This window comes from Centruroides sculpturatus, unplaced genomic scaffold (genome assembly GCF_000671375.1).
Source record: "Centruroides sculpturatus isolate CEXI.00-Female unplaced genomic scaffold, Cexi_2.0 scaffold472, whole genome shotgun sequence".
NCBI classification, from domain to species: domain Eukaryota; kingdom Metazoa; phylum Arthropoda; class Arachnida; order Scorpiones; family Buthidae; genus Centruroides; species Centruroides sculpturatus.
In genome coordinates this window covers 355833-372143 of record NW_019384645.1, presented here as the reverse complement: position 1 = coordinate 372143, position 16311 = coordinate 355833, and the positions used below count along the sequence as shown (strand labels likewise).

Below are 16311 nucleotides of genomic sequence, written 5' to 3'. Positions count from 1 at the left end.
CTACACTTCGCGTTAACACACTGATCTCACGAAAAATCAAGCAGGAACTAGCCAGGAAAGCGAGGTGTTTAAAGCCAGCCATTTTTTTACATGAGAACGGATTAATCATTTTTACATTACTTCTTATGGAAAAGCTTGGTTCGGTATAAGTCCAAACACCAGGAACGGATTAAGGTCGTATACCGAGGTTCCATGTATTTTTTAATTGGCTTATCATCAGTGAACATTTTTTAACTCTATTTTTTATTTATTAAGTTGTTTATTTTTTATTCTTTTTATCTCTCTGAAGTACATTTATATCTGAACAGCTTCATATCACTGAAGAAAATACTCTGTACATCTACATTTCCATATCTTACAGAAAAATATCATCAGTTTATATATTAATAAGATATTTTGAATATTAAAATATACAGAATAACCTGATATTTACAGGGGTTGGACAAAATAATTTGACATAATTTAATGCCCCTTTTATCATAGTTGAATTAAACTTTTCCTGAAACATGAGCCATCACAGGTACCATCTCTTTTTTTCTGATTTGCATAGCTTATGTTACTGTTGATAAACTTCATTACTTTTGTTGTTGAAAAATTATTTGCTTGTTTTTGGGACATGATTATATCAGACCTAACAGATTTCTAAAGGGGAATGGTTGTTCATGCACACGTAGTAGGGGCTTCTGTGACCTGCAGTACTGAATGACAAGTCTGAGTCTGTTTGTATATTTTAATTAACATTAAATAGAATTCAACTATGCCTGTCATCAATCATCAAAGCATTATTAGTAAAGGTAACCTGCTAGTTGTATTTTATCATTACTGATTTGTAAAGATAAAATACAACTAACAAGTTTAGTCCAAATACAACTAGCTTAGTTTTTTCTTCCTATCTATAATACTGACATTACAATTTGTACAACAAAATTTTTAAGTCAGTTTGAGACTTTGCAATGCAGAAAGTTGAAAATAGTCCAAATCATAAAAAGAAATTGCATGTTAATTCATAAAATAATCAAATGATTTTTTACAGATCTAGCAATATTGCCCATGAAATATGAATATACATGTAGTTTGTTTGTTTGTTTATTTTATAAAAATATAAAAGAAAAAGCAGAAGTAAAAAATGCTAAATAAATCAAGAGTTTGGACATTTGTCAGGACAGTGTTAGAAGCTTGACGGTTGGATGGCCAAGGAAGTTAAGGCATATGTCTACCTACTACTATGGGAGCTTAGGAATAAATATAAAAGGATGTGCAGCTAATTAGCATGGATCTAATATGGGATGTGCAGCTAATTAGCATGGGCAGTCTTCTTCAAATCAGTTGGGTCCTATCCCTCACTGCCTGCCTGCCCATTGTGAGTCAGGCCAAACTTATGATGAGTACAGAAAAAAATGGCCTTCTTAGTACAATATGGTGGAAATAATAAAAGAAACTAAACTTTAAATGAAATTTTGTGTAAATATTTAATTGCTCCATCATTCTCAAATTTGTTGATCTTTTTCCTTAAATATAAATCTAGTTTCATTCCACTTCATGGCTTTCTTTGATTGCATCTTTCCAGTGCTTTTCAATCCTAGTTTCTAAGTTTCAAATAACTGATCTTATATAGGAACTATTCACTGTCATTGTCTTTAATTTTTTATGTATACCGCTGATTGCTGAATTTCTTCAAACAATCCTTCTCATTTCTTATTAAATCAAATATATTATATTTCACATTATCTTAACTTCCTGTACACATATCATCTACCATTATTTTCATTTTGTTCCTTTTCTCAATTTATCCTCATTGTTTCTCTCTCCTTGTATTTTCCCTCCATTCTTTCTCCAATTTTTATTAAAATCATTACTCTGCTAAACTGATCCTTCAAACCATCAATCTCTATTTCTAAATTTTTAAAATTTTTTCCACAATTTTAAACTCTTCTAAAACATTGTACACTCCTCTTAACTTATATTTTGTTAATTTCCAAAAATACTAGTCTGTCAATGAGTTCTTGTTGTTTCCTTTCTACACAAACTAGAAGTTAAGGACAAAACAATTACTAGACTTATGGCCAAATAGTTTAGAAGAAATAGATAATCTCATACTATTTTTGTTAATTTCCTGACAAACTCATCTATTGTATCATTTCTCCAAACAAATAATCACTCTCTAATATAATAATAATGTAATTATATTTTAGGAAATTGATGAACTGCTCTCTGGTTATCTCACTCAAGAAGATGAGGATGCCGTTCTAGATGAGTTAGAAGCCATTGTTGCCGAAAGTATGCCCAATGTTCCAGAAGAAGCTGAAGAAGAAGCTAAAGAAGAAATCAAATTTCCTGAAATACCTAAAGAAGAACCAAAAGGTAATAACAATATTGAATCAATTGTTTATTTGTTATGGCTTTTGCCTTTACAAAGGGGTTACAGAACTTTTAACAACATTATTAATACAAACATTGTTTTACATAATTATAAATAGATAACAATTGATATAACTTAAATTAGTAAAACTATGTTAACATGTTTAATGAATAACAGAAAAATTTAAAAATTTTATATAACATTACAGAACTTAAATTATCATCATATAAACAAAACATATTAAAATCAATTGTCAAAAAAATATCCTTTAACTGTTCAGTGTATTCACAAGATACAAACAAATGATTCTTAACATTTTCAATAATTCTGTTACATAGAGGACAATTGGAGTAAGCCAATATATTAATTCTATGCCCATTTAATACACTAGTATAGTTATTAAGTCATAATTGTATTATTAAAGATTTTAATCTTATAATTTAAATTTGATAACAAATAATCTTGAGGTGTCCATGGGGTAGATAGAGAAATTTAAAAAAAAATACACTTTTGTTCGATATAAAGAATATCTTGAGCCCAGTATTTATCTTTTAATGACTGGAAAAGTTCAGCTAGAAAACGTTTTTTATCAGGAAATTGAGTATAATAAGCAATTGAATAAACTAAATCAGATAATAAACATTCAACTAAAGAGGGCCAAGTTAAAACCAAATAATTACTACCTATTAATTTTAATTTATTATAGACCATCTTTCTGAGATCAAGTTCTGGTAGCTTTTTAAACTAGTATCTAAAAATGGTCAATGCTAAACATATAGCCATTGGCAGTCGACCCAATTCGAATCTTAAAACAGGTCCAGGCACCAAATGATTAATACGAAATATCGATCTGATAAATCTCAGTTGAATCTTCTCTAATTTATCAAAAAATAATGGACCCCAAATAGGAAACATAAATCCCAAACTTGAGCATATCAAGGAATCAAACAATCAAAAGTATGACTTAATAGAAGACTGCTTCATTCTAACCATGACCCTTATTAGATTAGCGAGTTGGCGATTATATTTCAAAAACAATTTGTTTAAGTGAAAAGAAAACAAGCCCTGTGAAGTAAAATAAATACTCAAATATTTGAGAGACAAGACAACCTCTAACTCAGAGTTAGATAAATAAAATTTATCAGCTTTTCCCAATCCACTCCCTCTCCGAAAAACCATTACTTTGGATTTAGCTTCGTTAATAAGTAGTTTATTAGACTTAATAATCCTACAGAAGGTTAAGTTTCCTTTGAAGGCCACTAGCTGAATACGAGAATATTACAATGCCATCAGCAAATAAGAGACAATTTAGTTCTAGCTCTGGGGATATTGATATACCCATAGTATTATGACTATGAAAAATATCTGGGAGATCATTGACAGATAAATTGAACTAAATAGAGCTAAGTGGTTCACCCTGTGGAAGACCTTTATTAGCAATTACTGCTTCTGAGATACATCAATTAACTTCAATTTGAAAGGCAGTACAGTAAGATCCTGCTTAATGTTGATTCGATATAATGTGGTGTACTCGAAGCCTAAAAAAGCGCTGATTCAAATTATTGTGCCATTTCATTGATTATTTCCAAACACAAACCAATCAGCAAAAGTGGCAATTCATCATAGCACTGTCTTTTCCTTAAATCTATGTTTGTTTGGTGCAATTTTGGAAAAAATATAACAGCATTGATGCCATAGGCCAGGGGTCGGCAACCTATGGCACATGTGCCAAACGTGGCATGCAGGATGATTTTCAGTTGCACTCTGATTGAATAGAAATGTAGCAGAAATTATGTTTTAATTATTAATTACACATTTAAATAGATTTCATAGTTCAACAAAGGCTGTGGTGCATTAAAAACGAATCTGTTGTTTGTATATTTCTATTACAGCACATCTGTTTATGCTCCGTGTCTCCATTTACGTGTTATGCAAGTGCTTCACATGTAAGAACATAATTCAATTAATGACTTAACTTCAAAATTATACATTTTTGAAGTCAGTTATTGCCGGACTAATTTTGATAACATGTATAATAAACTTGATAGAATCATGTCGGCACTCGGAATAACACTATAACTGACGTTCAGCACTACACTACTGAAAGATTGCCAAACCTTGCTATAGGCAATATCGACTTCACTTGGCAAGAATTAATTGATAAATGCATGAGCAAAGTGTGGAAGAAGTTATGGCTGAAGGTATCCAAGAATTCTCAACGAGAAGAGTCTAATTGATACAGCAGGACTAAGAGATGTAGACGAGCAGAATATTGAAAGTCACTGTAGAGAGTCTTACCAACGACACCCTTCAGGAACTGGCAGAACAAGGAATTCATGTGCAACTGGAAAATAGTAATTCTGAAAACGATGAATCCAAAAAATTTCTCTACAGATTTCCTTAGTAAAAGTTTGGTAATGATAACTAAAATCATTGATCAAATTGTAGCGAATGATCCACATTTTAAAAGGAGTGCAAAAGCAAGATGAGGTGTTTTGGATGCGATCTCCTGGTACTGACATTTGCTTCAGGAAAGAAAAAAGCAACAATGAAACTATGCAACTTTATCACAAAAAACAAGAATTTCAGAAGAGCCAGGACCTTCGTCACAAAAAATGAACTTTACATTTTTGTGTGCATGTGTTTGTGTGTTATTTAACATATATTATTATACAAATTAATATAAAAATAACTTAAAATTAAAGTAAAATTTATTTATTTTTGGTCATGTGTTCCTCTTTCCCTATTTACTCTGTTAAAATGACCTCATTTAACGCTGTTTTGTTTACCGCTTTGTTGTCTAGGAATGCATCCCCCACATTAAGCGGTGTCTCACTGTATTAGAAAACAATTGTCTTATAATGTTAATAAAAGAAGAAGAGATACCTATCTGAGAAAGCTTCGACTATAAAATATTGCAATCAATTGTATCAAACACTTTTGACAAATCAATAAATCCAACATATAATTTATTACATTTCTTAGCTAGAACTAATTGCAAAATTCCAAGAAAAAGAAATAAATTGTAACCAACAGCTCTATTCACTACAAAAGCAACTGGCTAAAGCAAATAACATGAAACCTCTCAAGTCAAAGTCTCAGATGATTAACCAATAACATAGAAAAGATTTTCCTAATTACACTGATTAGCAATATTGGATGATAATTTAAAGGATCAGAATGGTTACCCTTATTATATATCATTTTTGGCAAATATTCTTCCAAATACAGTAGAACCTCGATTATCCGGACTAATTGGGGACGAAGGTAGTCTGGATAAGGAAAAATCCGGATAATCGAAAAAATACTTTAATTTGTCTGTTAATGATAATACAACACGTTTTCTTTTCGCTGACATATCGGTAATATTAAAAGTAAATACTGTATTTAAATCGTGATCAAATTTTCAAGAAACAAACGTTTGTATTGAATTTGTACTACTACTGACCAGCGCTAACAGATTAGCTATTGTTTAAAAGCCCCTCTGGTGACGCAACAAGACGGATTTTATAAAATAAAAAGCAGTTGAAACTGCATTTTTATGAATAAAAGTTTGACAAACTATTTATCATTTTATGACAAGTCAAATTTTTTCGTCGCGTTCGCGGCTTTTAAGTAATGCATAAACCTTCGAGGTGCCAGGCCCTTCGGACTGCGAGGCATAGGCAGTGGCCCACATCGCTTGTGCCTTACACCGCCCTTGGTCATAGAAATGATGTAATTTGAATATAAATTATTTATAAATATGTATGTCAAGTTATATTTTCATTACTACGTAAAATATATTTAAGAATTTACGACCACTGTGCCGGGTGAGACGTTGAAACAAAAAAAGTTATGCATTGCATCCTGTATATAAACAGTATCGTAATTCGCCAAGTGCAAATCAGCAAATTCGTAAAATTTTTTGTTTATTTTGAACAATCCGGATAATCGAAAATCCGGATAATGGAGGTCCAGATAATGGAGGTTCTACTGTAGTAGGAAAAAAATAATTAGTTTTAAAATTATTGAATAAAAATAACAAATCATTTATAGCATTTATCAAGAGAGATTTAATCATCTCAGCTTTAATATTATTCAGGCCAGGGGCTTTATTATTTTTCAAAGAACACACCACAAATTGCAGTTCATCAAAGGAAAAATTTTTGTTAAGTAATGGATCAGTATTGTCATCAGTACAAATGGACAGTACAGCCAATGATGGCCCAGATAAATATGTTGTCAAGTAATCCGACCAATCACAAATATAAATATTGTTATGTGCAACTTTGTTATTCTAGATTTATTAACAATCTTCCAAAATCCAGCAGAGTTTTTAATTTGCGATATCTGAAAGTTAATCTTCATCTAAAACAATTTCTTTTTGGCCTTACAGAGGGATTTAAAATTTTTGTTTAAGTTAGAATAAATAACGAATCATTGCTTAGATCTTAATCACCTAAAAGATCGTAGAGCGAAATTTTATCCTTTTTCAGTTGTAAATAATCAGCATCAAGCCAAGACTTGGCAAACTTTCTTGAACAGGCATATTTGACATACATACGACTTTGATCTATCAATTCAAGAATCATGTCAACAAAAGACAAATAAAAGGATAAAGAATCCAAGAAGAATCTGCTTTTAAAATCTACACATCTCTTGGTAACATTAAACAAATACTTATCCAAACATGAAGGTCTCCATAAATAATGACAAATTTCAGTAGGCGATTCCTTAGTGAGAGGAAGTGAATCAAAGTGGAAAGCAATAGAAACTGGGAGATGGTCGGAATCAAATTTATTTAAAATCTTAAAGTCTATTATATTATTGACTAATTCTGAGTGTAGCTATCAAATCAATAACTGATGCTCCCAAAGAGGAAATAAACATAAAATTGGCAGGGGAAATCGGTAACAAAATGACCATTTAAAAGAATTGAACCAAAAGATTTGACTAGGTTCAAAAAATTCCTTCCCCTATAGTTAAGCATCATATCTTTAGACTCTCTAAGGTTATAAAAATTTTAATTAGAACCTGTATATAATGTATCTATTTCAGAAGCAATTCTAGCATTAGAATCAATGAGAATCAAAATGTCGTCGTCATTAAAATCATGAATCAACCTATCAAGATACTCAATCAATGAATCATGTTTATTAATAGAAATATAAACCAAGACAATTAAAAGTTTAGAATGATCATTAAACAAAAGTTTATCGAATGTAAGTTTAGAGATAATAAAGTTATCAGAGAGATGATGAATTTCCAACTTACTAAGTTTCTGAGAAACTGCTAAGAACAAACCACCAGATGGTCTTCCAGTTTGTGAGCTAAAGATTCAGTAAAATAAAATTGAACATCTAATGTTGAAAGAAGGGTTTTCATCGAAGATGTCATCTATGATTCAATTATACCAATAATATGATATGAAAAGACAAAATCAACAAAACTCGTATCAGCAAAATTAGTATATAATAAACCTTGACTATTTCAAGATAAAAAACCTTTAACGTAAAAAAAATCTGAGCAAGGGATAACCAGTAAAGTTTTTAATTTTCATCCATTTGATGATCCACCAACTTCACTGGTAATAAAAGGTTCAAGGTTCAATCTTCTTCAGCTTGTTATTCAATAGGTCATACATAAAATTATCTCCATCAATTGTTAAACAATCAGCTCTCATGAACACAGATTTACCTGTCACCTTATCCTCTTGATAAAAAGGAACAAGATATCTTTTCCTAATTCTCGATCTCCAATGTAAATCATCAAAAAAACTTTACCCTGTAACAGTTTTCCCTCATTCAGATATTATGTACATTTCAGTAAATCAGTTTTTTTATCAGAGACAATGTCAAGTTCAGCCACCATCAAATTATTTTTTGAAACTGTTTTGAGATCTTTTACCAAAACAGAATCTCCATTGGATATTTTAACAGATGACAGAATATCGAAAACCAAAGACAGAACTTCCGACAAACATTCCTCCAATCCGGTAATAACAATATTGTTTCTCTGACGTTCATTAGACCATGAATCTAAGAGAGATAAAAAATAAGGAAGTCTGAGTAGTAGAAGACACATTTAAGTTAGATAGTTCTTCCATCTTCTTCTCCACATTAATAAGATGGTGTTCAAAGTCTTTATGTAAATTTGCCAGCTATTCGAATTTAGTAGCTAAATCAACGAGTTTAGTCGAAATAGTGTCAAATTTCTCCTCCAAAAAAGAAAATAAATTTTGAGGTACATTAGCAGACAAAGCTAATACAGGAAAAAAGATTCGAGCTGTTGGGATTTTAAAGCTGGTTCGCTAGAATATCTTTGACGTTTACCAACAGATGATATGGACAACTTTGGGGGAAGGAGGAGTGCGTGACATTGGGTCAGGATTAGATTCGATGCCACTGATTAGTAATAAAACATAACACATAAACATATATATATTTATTTATGTTAAACATAAAAATAAATATATGTCAAAGTTTTTAGTAAAACTGAAGTAAAGATACATACAAAAATTGACACAAATTGTGTCCAAAGCATTAGAGTTCATTATCAACAAGCTCACTGAAAAACTCTCCAATACTGACAAACGTCACAAGTGCCCGTCTCTCCTGTATCTCATTAATTTTAATTTTTAATAAAAAGTAAAAATACATTACAAATGGATATGAGTCCATTTTTCAAACTACTTGCTTTGTCTAGTCACCAGGAACAACTATTTCCATTGCAGAGACAACCTTTCTTTAGAGGCTATGCCTCTGCACAAATGTGCAATGTATAATTCTGCCAGCCCTTTTTACAAAAAAATTTTAATTTTATTTATTAATAGAAATAAATAGTGATGAACATACAAATTATTTCCCAGAAAATTTAATTCCAAAAATGGCTTAAGAAACTTAGCAGGATATAGTGATAATATTTAACTTTAAATTACTATTTCTTGGCACAATATTATAAATGTAGAAATTTACACTGCTTTTTCAGGTAGCCAAGTGTTTTATTATAGCATTTTCAGTGTTTTTTTGGCCAGTTTCAATTATAGAAATTCTTGTAATGGAATATTATAGAATTGAACAGCAGCTTAAATTTAAATTAATACATAAATATAAATATTAAAGTACTATTTAAAATTAATGTAAATAAAACTTAATTACAAACATTTAAACTAAACAATTAGACAGGTAAAGTAAAATATCATTGAATAACTTTTGATCAATCTTTGATCAAATTCGTAGGTATTGTCACTCCCTAACATAATAATAATGTAATCTTTCTATACATACTGTACATTTGAAAAATCATGAGAACATTTCAGTACACTTTGTTATTAAACATGGGAATGAGCTGTGAACAACTGGTTGATCTGTTGAACTACTTTAAAGGTTAAAGTACAGGTATGTTTTTTTTTTTTTTTTGTGTATTATGTTGAACATTAACTTGTGATTAGTCATGCTGGCAGAAAATACTCACTCTTGAAAAACTGAAGAAGAAAAAAAAAACGAGTTTCCCACATTTTGAGTTGATACCTTTGCTAGTCTTAATTTTTTACTGCTTTAGTGAATGTTGAAATCATGAGCACATAAAAGTTTAAAAAAAATCATGAAAAAACACATCTTTTTGATTGTTTTTGTTTTTTACTTAAGCAGGAATTCCTTATTACATGGACATTCATGTTAGTTTTTCTCATTTATTTGTCATTTAAGTCATTAACAGTTGCCATAATTAGATATAAGTAACCTCCCATTAAGCATTAATAAATTATTTTTATTAAATTATTTGACTAAATAATTATTGCAACTACCTGACTAGACAGTTGCAATAATACCAGGAGAAGTTGAAAAGTCTTTGCCAACTGTGTTTTTCTCTAAATTTGACTGTTATTTCAGAATTTCAAAATATAGTTATACATTTGAAAGTCTAGTTCATGCCCTACTTTTCTATGTAATTTCCAAGGCAGGCTAAACACTTCTTCCATTATAGTTCAAGTTTTTGGATACTCTCGTAGAATATGTCATGCAGTTCAGTTGTTGTGCTTAGCAGTTTCAATTGCGTTGCTGCATATCTTCACATCGTTGTCACTTTCAAAGTGATGACCTGCTAACCCGTCCTTGAGGAGGTCAAAATGATGATGACAAGATGCCAGATTCACACTGTGTAGCAGATAACAAAAATGGGACTGATTTCCAGATCAGATCATTTTGTTATCTGCAACAATCATTTGTTTTTGGATGATTGTTGTTCCATTTCTGAACTTATCAACCATCAATTTGCATCTTGCCAAAGTAGACAGTTGTTTCATACTACAAGCACTCATTTCTTGATAAATTTTGCTAGTATTCTTGCCAGATTCTCACAAAAATTAAATCACACTTCTGTGTTTTTTCAGCATGGAAATTGACAAAACACTTCCATTTTCAAATGTCCATATTTATTTCACATTTCACCAGACAGCATTGGAAAGTCCCTCTCATATGTATAGTTTAAAATTTTGGAATTGTAATTATTTATCAAGAAAAAGTGCAGTTGGCAAAGACTTTTTCAATTTCCCCTCATACATTCTTTTAAAATTGTGAAAACTTTTGATATGTAATATCTTTTCTATGATACTAGCTGATATAAAAACTTAAAATATAAATTTCTAATTTAAAAATTTGTTGTTTTTATTATTTTTAATTCATCTCTTGACAAGCCTTGAATGGCTTGTGTGTATTATTGCAAATCAGATGAGAACAACTGTCCTAGATTACACAATTAATGTTGCAAGTGAACAAGTGTAAATCAGTAGATCGTGGGCGTCATTCTCTGTTCCCATTTCCTGTCAGTGACCACAACAGCCACAATTGAGGCCACTCGGTAGTGTATCAACAAATCTGAAAATCAATTTAGTTTAACAAAGAATTAATAATTTACAGACTAACAGTTCTCAAATAAAGTTTTTACTTTATGGTAATCATAAACCCAACATCTTATATTTAAAAAAATAAAATTTTGTATTCGTTTATATAATTTATTTTTTAAATATTAAACTATTTTATACCGTTATTTTAATAGAAAAGAAAGCCGAGCCCGAAAGAATCCCGGTGGCAGCTTCTTAAATTGCATGGCTTGGGAATCCGATTCAAACACCACTGGTAAAACTAACCGAAACGATTTACTATTTTCGTGTAATTGATTTTGTTAATTTTGTATATAATTATGTGTTTGTTTATGGGGGGAAAAAACGAATTTAAAAAGATCTTGCAGATTATTTGGAATAAAAAGTAATTGAGAATTTATGTGATTTTTAAGGGAGGCTTTTTTTGTCGTCCGTTCCGTTCGCACGAATGCCATAATTTATCAAGAAACACGTATTCGTCAAATTTGGGCTTTTCGATTGCGGCGTGCTTAGAAAAATATGCATATCTGACCCGTGTCCAAATTATTTTTAATAATAAAATTAAATTGTATTTTGCATATATATAAAATGCATTGAAAAATTAATTTTGCTACCTACAGTTAAGCTTTGAAAATTGAGTATCTATTATTATATTAAATAAAAACAGTCGAAACTTAAAATGAGCAATTAAAAATTTATCTTTATTTAATTATTAATTATAGTATCTTATTTCATAATTTTATTTAAACTATTTAACTAACTGTCAACATAATTATTTTAATTATCATCATAAATTTTTATATTGGATTTATATTTCACTCATTGAAGAATTACAAACAGAAACCATTTTAAAATTTCCATTAGTTTATAAAAAGAAAAATTGTATATAAATAAGTAAATTTAAATTTATGGTTGTATCATAAATTTGTTTTAATAAATGGATTTTGTTTTGATAATTTGTGTCAGTTCTAAATAAACAATTCACTTTTCATTTAAATAATTCATGTTATAGCATAATAAATTGGATAAAATTGTCATGATGACATGAAAATAAACAAAAGAACAGTTTTATCACTAATATAATTACTATAAATTTCTAAATATTTTACAAATTTTGAATTTATTATACCAACATTGAAATTACAATGATCTTTCATTCTTGAAATTAAGATTAACAAATTCATCTTCCTGTTACTTTAATCTTAATAAACATAATCTTGCGAGAGTGAACAGAAATAGATATTGGAAACGTTTGTTGTTTTTTTTAAATTTGCCATCTTTTTGTAAGACATTAATTGGACTAATAAATAAAGCTACAATACTATAGGCAATAATGCTTATACCCATATGCAGACTTCTTAAATTTCAAGCCAATTTGTTTGAGGATATATAAGATTTAAATGAAGAATTTTGTCTTTAAGTAAATTAATTAAAAATATATATATAAAACTAATTTATAATAACAGCAATTACTGTATCGGTACATATGTAATTTGCAATGGTGTATGCCCCTTCAGAAAATTGTTAAAACAAATAAAACTTTCATACAATTTACTCCTCCATATATATCGCACCTCTGGAGCAGCCATTTAAAGCATGGCATTTATTGCATTTTAAGTAGTTTATGAGATGTTATCTCGATTATTAAAACATTAAAACTACTACTTTACCATAAGCTACTACTATGACAGTCTGTCGTAGTAGTAGCTTATCATTTGAAGATAAAAATTGAAAAGATGCATATCAAACAATAAATTCTTTGTTATATTGTTTAATTTCTGTTTTATTAATATAATAATAGTTTATTTTAGCAACTATTAAGAAAAAGTAAATAGAAAATAATCTAAACATCCATAATATTCAATGACACTAAGCAAAGAGGTTTTAATATATTAATTTTTTACCATCCAAACGTCCTCGTTTGCTAATCGACGAGTTATGTCCGGACGGCAAATAAAATTTGACGTAAAGTATTTTCCACGAATTATCATTTGATGAACTGGAGAAATTTTGTTTAGACCCTATACCTACGTGGCTAGGTAAGTTGATCATTGAATGATAAATGTTATGTTTATGTGTATATGGTAAGTCCTCAGTTAACATCATTGATAAGTATTTGGAAGCTACAACATTAAGCAAAATGACTTATAACAAAACCAATTTTAGCGTAGGCTAATTGATATAAACTAAATATAATTTGGTTATTATAGTTCTGATTAGATTGTGTTTGCAACCTTCACTTCAAAATTCAATTTTATTGTTTATAAAGAAAATTCAACAATGGTTATGAATGTATCTTTCCTTGACGATAATAAAACAAAGTGACATTAATTGAGGACTTGCCGTATACGTATATATCCAGTTATGTAAATTAAGAGCTGACATTTTTGACCTGCATATAAATCCTGATATACAATCATTGCTTATAAATCCCTTTATAAGCAATGCTTTATATCAGGGATGCATTTTATGTAATTTTATAGCTAAAAATTTCCCGTATGAATGAAGGTTCTAAAATTCATGAATTGTCAAGACAAAATAGATACATATCTTCAAACATTTAAGTCATATTTAGTGTATTGTTTTGAATTATTTGTTATAAAAAATGCAATAAATTTAATTGATAACTGTTGATCCACATCAATCAATATTTTAAAAGAATTTTATGACCAAACTGTCATTCAATTATTGTTTATAAGATTATTGCTTCTATTATTCAGTCATTCATGATTATGAATGGTGAAACAATTTATAATTATTTATGATGAATATTTTTCAGACTTGAAGTATGCAGTCGTATTATGGCAATTTTTCATAGAGGAAGTAGTTCAAGAAGGATTAACCAATCCTACTCCAGCTTGTTGTAATCCAAAAAAAAAGAGGTAAAATCAATTTGTTACAAATTAACTACAGTTTAAAGCATTTAATGTGTAAATGTATATTTGATTTTTATAATTAGGTTGAAAATATTCCAATAAGTTTTTATTTAAAATTCATTTAATAATCTTGGGGAATAAAAATCAATAAATTTATTGTAATGAATAAATAAAACTCAATCACTTTAAAATATAAAGGATCTTCTCAAACTTTTATGAGGAATACGGTGAAACCTTGCCAAGTCGAACTGCATTAACACAAATCCATCTATAGGTTCCAGACACCATATATAGGGTTTTCCATATTATGTGGTCTTGTTAAGACAAAATTGTCAGTACTTTTAACCCCAATCTATTTTCCTATCTACTATCCACCGTTTGATAGATCTGCGATCCTTGTTTTCTCTTGCATTTCGTGTTAATACCAACATGTAAGATAAACGGTGTGAAAACGAAAACAACTGCACACCATTACGACTTGGTGTCAACATCCTTTTATAGATAAAGTATGTTATGGGCATTCTGATTGGGACATAAGAATGTGCCTTGATGACTTGATGGTGTTATTAATCTTGTACAATTCTGTATCATTCTGTGAATGGATTGTTGAGAATAGGAAATTTGATAAAATCTGGTATTAAAGTCTTTAACTTGAAGAGTTTTCTTTAATCCCTTAAATTTGACTTAAATAGTTTTTATTATATATTTTCAAAATTGTAAATGATTACAATGATCATTTCAATAAAAATTAATGTATTTTTATTTTCTTTTTAGAGTTTTATTGAAGAGGCCAGAATTTTTGCTATAATTCGTAAGAAAATAATTAAAAGCAAAGAGACTTAAACTGCTTCAAAAATGAATTATGTTGTGGGAGAATAAGGCATTTAAATGATGAAAGTATTTTATCTTCTCAAGAATATTATTATTTACAGTATATTACAGGCCAGAAGGAAAGATGACAGCATGCAAAAGAATGGATGTGTGGTCAAACGGTATCATTTTAAATCTGTGACTATCAAACCTAAGCCAAAAGGTACTTGGTATTAGTGTAGTAACTATCAAAAATCTTAAATTATAATTTACATATATTTATTATAAAAACAAGTTAAATAAATTTAATGTTTAAAAAATTAGTCTATACACAGATAAGGAACAGGTGTACAGGCTCTCTGTTGAAAGAATTATTGGGCAAATCTTAACCAAATTTATTACACACACCATCCTGAGTATGTAGTTCTGATTTCCAGGAAAAAATTTTATTAAAAAATTCGACCACTAGAGCAAACTTTGCCATTGCCAATTGCTTAATGTGCTATTATCTACATTTTCTCATATATTTTGGGAGTTAGGAAATAAGTATGATAATTTTATTTCAATTACAGTTGTGGAATGTGCAATTGACAATTACATTAAAAATATGGCTCTAGATCCTCCATCTCCATGCTCTAAAACTGCATTCACTGCACAACATACTTGACAACTGACCTGCTTGGAATTATTGCATATTGTGAAATTCTGTCTTTTAAGACAGTTAGGTTGGGAACATTGCCTTCAAATGAGGCTCTGGGTAGCCTTTATGGCTATTCATAGCCTCATTTATCAAGGCAGGATTACCTGCCTTTACAGCTAGATGCCATAAAGGCAGATAATCCCATTCCACCAGTTTCCAAAATAGTCATGGTGCTCTCCTTTGCATTCTTTTTTAGCCCTAAAAGTAGCAGTGCTCTGAGGAGAGCCAGTAGCTCCTGCATTTTTATCTGGTAAAACCCTAGTGTAAAATTTGTAGTTATTTTGTTACTCTGGACAGTTTTCAATTGATCCGATCACAATTATCGGTAGCAGTGGTATACAATAGAAGATATTCTCGAGCAATGTATATCTGCTAATAAATGAATCCATTCAAGTAAAAAGAGCATACAATAGTAAGAAAGTAATGAGTTGTATAAGTAATTACTACCAATTATTAGAATAAAACAAGTAAGAAAACAATATAAAATCCAATTTTAAACTTACAAAATTTAAGAAAATTCTTAAAGTAGACAATACATAAAAGTGTCTCCTTGCTTTGTCCTTTTGCATGTGCGTGAGGAAATTAATATTTCCACGATGGAGTCGACCTTTCATTCGAGGCTACTCATCTGCCTTAATATGTGACAAAGTGACACATATCGAGGCAAAGGACAAAGTGAGAAGACACTTTTATGTATTGTCTACTC

General features: G+C 29.8%; 1 protein-coding gene and 1 long non-coding RNA gene across 2 annotated transcripts in view; both read left to right on the top strand.

Moving 5' to 3' along the window:
• The window catches only part of LOC111626156 (charged multivesicular body protein 6-A-like), a 25969-nt gene extending 14412 nt beyond the window's left edge, over window positions 1-11557 (top strand). The window contains exons 5-6 of the mRNA XM_023369454.1: window positions 2193-2361; window positions 11396-11557. Of these exons, the coding sequence (XP_023225222.1) occupies window positions 2193-2361; window positions 11396-11439 (213 nt within the window). The 3' untranslated portion in view covers window positions 11440-11557. The remainder of the gene's footprint in view (window positions 1-2192; window positions 2362-11395) is intronic.
• Window positions 11558-12273: 716 nt separating this feature from the next.
• Window positions 12274-16067, top strand: LOC111626168. Its single transcript, XR_002756837.1, has 3 exons — window positions 12274-13258; window positions 13999-14101; window positions 14870-16067. It is a non-coding gene; the product is annotated as an uncharacterized LOC111626168 (long non-coding RNA).
• The last annotated feature ends 244 nt before the right edge of the window (window positions 16068-16311 follow it).